Source organism: Perkinsus marinus (genome assembly GCF_000006405.1).
Source record: "Perkinsus marinus ATCC 50983 genomic scaffold scf_1104296963186, whole genome shotgun sequence".
NCBI classification, from domain to species: domain Eukaryota; phylum Perkinsozoa; order Perkinsida; family Perkinsidae; genus Perkinsus; species Perkinsus marinus.
This window is the reverse complement of record NW_003205123.1, coordinates 71260-74001: the sequence shown is the minus strand read 5'-3', so window position 1 is coordinate 74001 and position 2742 is coordinate 71260. Positions and strand designations below refer to the sequence as shown.

Sequence of the window (2742 nt, the reverse complement as noted above, 5' to 3'; positions counted from 1 at the left end):
AAAGCGAGCAAATCACCAGTGTTTGAATCGATCAATCACCAAGTCGAAAATATCGTCGGCTTCTTCTTCAATAATCTCTCTGAATCGCAGTAGCCAGTTTTGGTGGTCCTCTGTAATATGTCGATGTATGCCGTTCTCGTTATACGTCTTCCCTCCTGAACCAGTACCTGAAGAACACACAGATCATATGTATACACAACGTCAACGAAGACTATACGAGTCTTATAGTAAAGACTGTATAGCTTCCCAGAGTAAGTCACCACAGCAGGAAGTACGATCATAGAGATTCACCACAAGCACACTGCGAACCGGTGAGGCCCTAGCTTACCCGCCAAGCAAGAGCGACATACTCCACATTTGAATCTCATAGGTCCACCTACATGATAGATTAATAATAATAACATAATAACAACCGAACTCCTCTTTACCTCGAGTCGGCTGGTTCATCACAGGATGCGCGAAGCGGTCCAAAAAGAGAACTTCTAATAGGGAGTCGTCATCGTCGTCATCATCATCGTCGTCTTCCTCTTCGACAGTCTCCCAATCCTCATCATCGCCGCTACGATGCCACCCGTGCTGACAAGGACCGAACTTGGAAAGCCGTATCATCCACTCAGTGTTGTTACTGTGAATATCCGATCGAACATCATAGCCGCTATGAAGTCCTCCGTAACATCCCTTCTATGCCGAGTGCGGCTACTACGACCACCACCGAGAAGCTCCTAATAAACATACGTGTGAGAATGGAAGGCGATTATTGAGAACATCACTAGAGGTATGCTCCACACTCCCTACGGGCACGTGTGAGAAGTACACCAACAGAAAAGGACATACATCGAAAAAGTCTTCCTCATCATAATCGTCGTCATCATCATCGGAATCCACTGTATAGAATTGTGGACCACCGAAGAATCCTCCCCCACCACCAAAGAAGACCTAAAGAAACAACAGCGATTCTAAGCGATTCCAAAGGGCAGTCAAATACACTACTCCTGGTCCCATGAAGCCTCCTCCCATTGCTCCTGCGAAGAGGTTCTAAAACAGCACGTACGAGAGCGAACAGCAATTATAAAGCTGTACTAGGAAGTCGTCCATGTTCTGCTCCTCGAAAGCGGCATCATCATCAATACTTCCCTCAAGGTCATACCTGCGAGGGATAGCCCAAAGGAAGATATCGTTGACGTTGTACCTTCGCCTCTTCTGTGAGTCCCCGAGGATCTCATAGGCTCTTCCAATCTGCTGGAACCTCTCAGTGGCCTCATCGATATTGTCCTGGTTCTTGTCGGGATGCCACCTCTAACAAGAGGAAGATGGGGAAATTCCAACAGTAACAACATGAACAACAATAACAGCAGCGAGATGAACACCAACACGAATAACAACACGAATAACAACAACAACAACAACAACAACAACAATAATAACAACAACAACAACAACAACAACAACAACAACAATAACAATAACAATAACAATAACAATAACAATAACAATAACAATAACAATAACAATAACAATAACAATAACAATAACAATAACAATAACAATAACAACAACAGCAACAAGGAGACGAAGAAGGGCCCACCAGCGCTTGTTGTCGATATGCTCGTTTGATCTCCACCTCTGATGCCGTTCGAGTGAGGCCCAAAGCGCTGTACCTGATGAAAGCAGCCAACCACTGCCACATCCTAAACACGCATTATGTATGACATTCCCCCCGAGAAAAATGATCAAGCTGATCGAATAACTTCCACTACACTAAGAAGGGCGATTATTACAAACATCGGGGATCCTCCCTGTACGTCGTAGTAGAGCCAACTGGCATTGTCTCGATGAGTAGGAAGGGAGCGGCACTATGCGGTCTGTGGAGGCTCTAGCGTTAACACAAAGTCAACCACATGTTACGAACACAACACGAACACAGCCGACAATTAGTGACAATACCGTTATTAATTCTGACCAACACTAATGAGTCTCGCATATTGCAACCAACACTGTGAAGGGCCTCCTTCTCGCTCGCCACCATATAGATGTCTACGTACCAACCTACACAATAGGGCTGCAAAACAACTCGACCAAGACGAACTCACCGATCCACGGTGATGTTGCGGAGATGCAGAAAGTAGGCACCTAGGTCCTCGAGGTCATCCGAAGATATTGAACTAACATCTGTCTCTTCTCTCAGCAGCAACAATGTTCCTGCAAGTGGAAACGTCTCTTCCTGCTAGTTGCCGACCACTCACGTTTCCAGTCACTGATGGACTCCCCATCCTTATCGGCATCAATAGAGGCATCCTTGAGGATCCACAGCAGTCTGTCCTTGGACATTCTACCACCGCTTTGGCTGCATCTGCCACTGTTGTTATCTGACAGGAATAAGCAACCATCTGATGCAGGAATTTATGCTACTGACGAGGATCACCTGTAGCGTCACTCTGCGTGTCACCATCCCGAATAGCCTCAATGGTGATACAGAGGCATCGATGTATCCACACCATAAGGTAGGTCATAACTCGGTCATAGTTGTCCATTGTTCGGAACCCTACACGGTGACACTCTCAGCGCCGTCACCAAGTGCTTCAAGTCGTCTCACTGTCACGCATATGAGGACCTCCTCCTCCTCCTCCTTCAGTTCCACGGTAAGTGCCAAGGGCCAGAATGTCCACTCGAAACGCCTTCAAAGCCTCATCAACGATATCCAAATATCCTGATAGAGCCAACCATATGTGAAGTGTGTTCAAA

The 2742-nt window shown here is 46.3% G+C and overlaps 3 protein-coding genes across 3 annotated transcripts in view; 1 reads left to right on the top strand and 2 right to left on the bottom strand.

The window, feature by feature from the left end:
* Window positions 1-93, top strand: part of Pmar_PMAR023217 (oxidoreductase, putative) — a gene marked incomplete at its 3' end in the record, with an annotated part of 1065 nt that extends 972 nt beyond the window's left edge. The window contains exon 2 of the mRNA XM_002771243.1: window positions 1-93. This exon is cut by the window's left edge and continues 4 nt beyond it. Coding sequence (XP_002771289.1) covers window positions 1-93 — 93 coding nt within the window.
* Window positions 94-722: 629 nt separating this feature from the next.
* Pmar_PMAR023216 (chaperone protein dnaj, putative) lies at window positions 723-2531 on the bottom strand (the record flags this gene model as incomplete). The annotated part of the gene is made up of 8 exons (XM_002771242.1): window positions 723-791; window positions 835-936; window positions 991-1035; window positions 1081-1296; window positions 1586-1658; window positions 2091-2199; window positions 2244-2366; window positions 2423-2531. The coding sequence occupies 8 exons, from the start codon at window positions 2529-2531 to the stop codon at window positions 723-725; spliced, it is 846 nt and encodes a 281-aa protein (XP_002771288.1).
* Window positions 2532-2542: 11 nt separating this feature from the next.
* Window positions 2543-2742, bottom strand: part of Pmar_PMAR023215 (hypothetical protein) — a gene marked incomplete at its 3' end in the record, with an annotated part of 2427 nt that continues 2227 nt past the window's right edge. Inside the window, exon 2 of the mRNA XM_002771241.1 lies at window positions 2543-2592. Within this exon, the coding sequence (XP_002771287.1) occupies window positions 2543-2592 (50 nt within the window). The remainder of the gene's footprint in view (window positions 2593-2742) is intronic.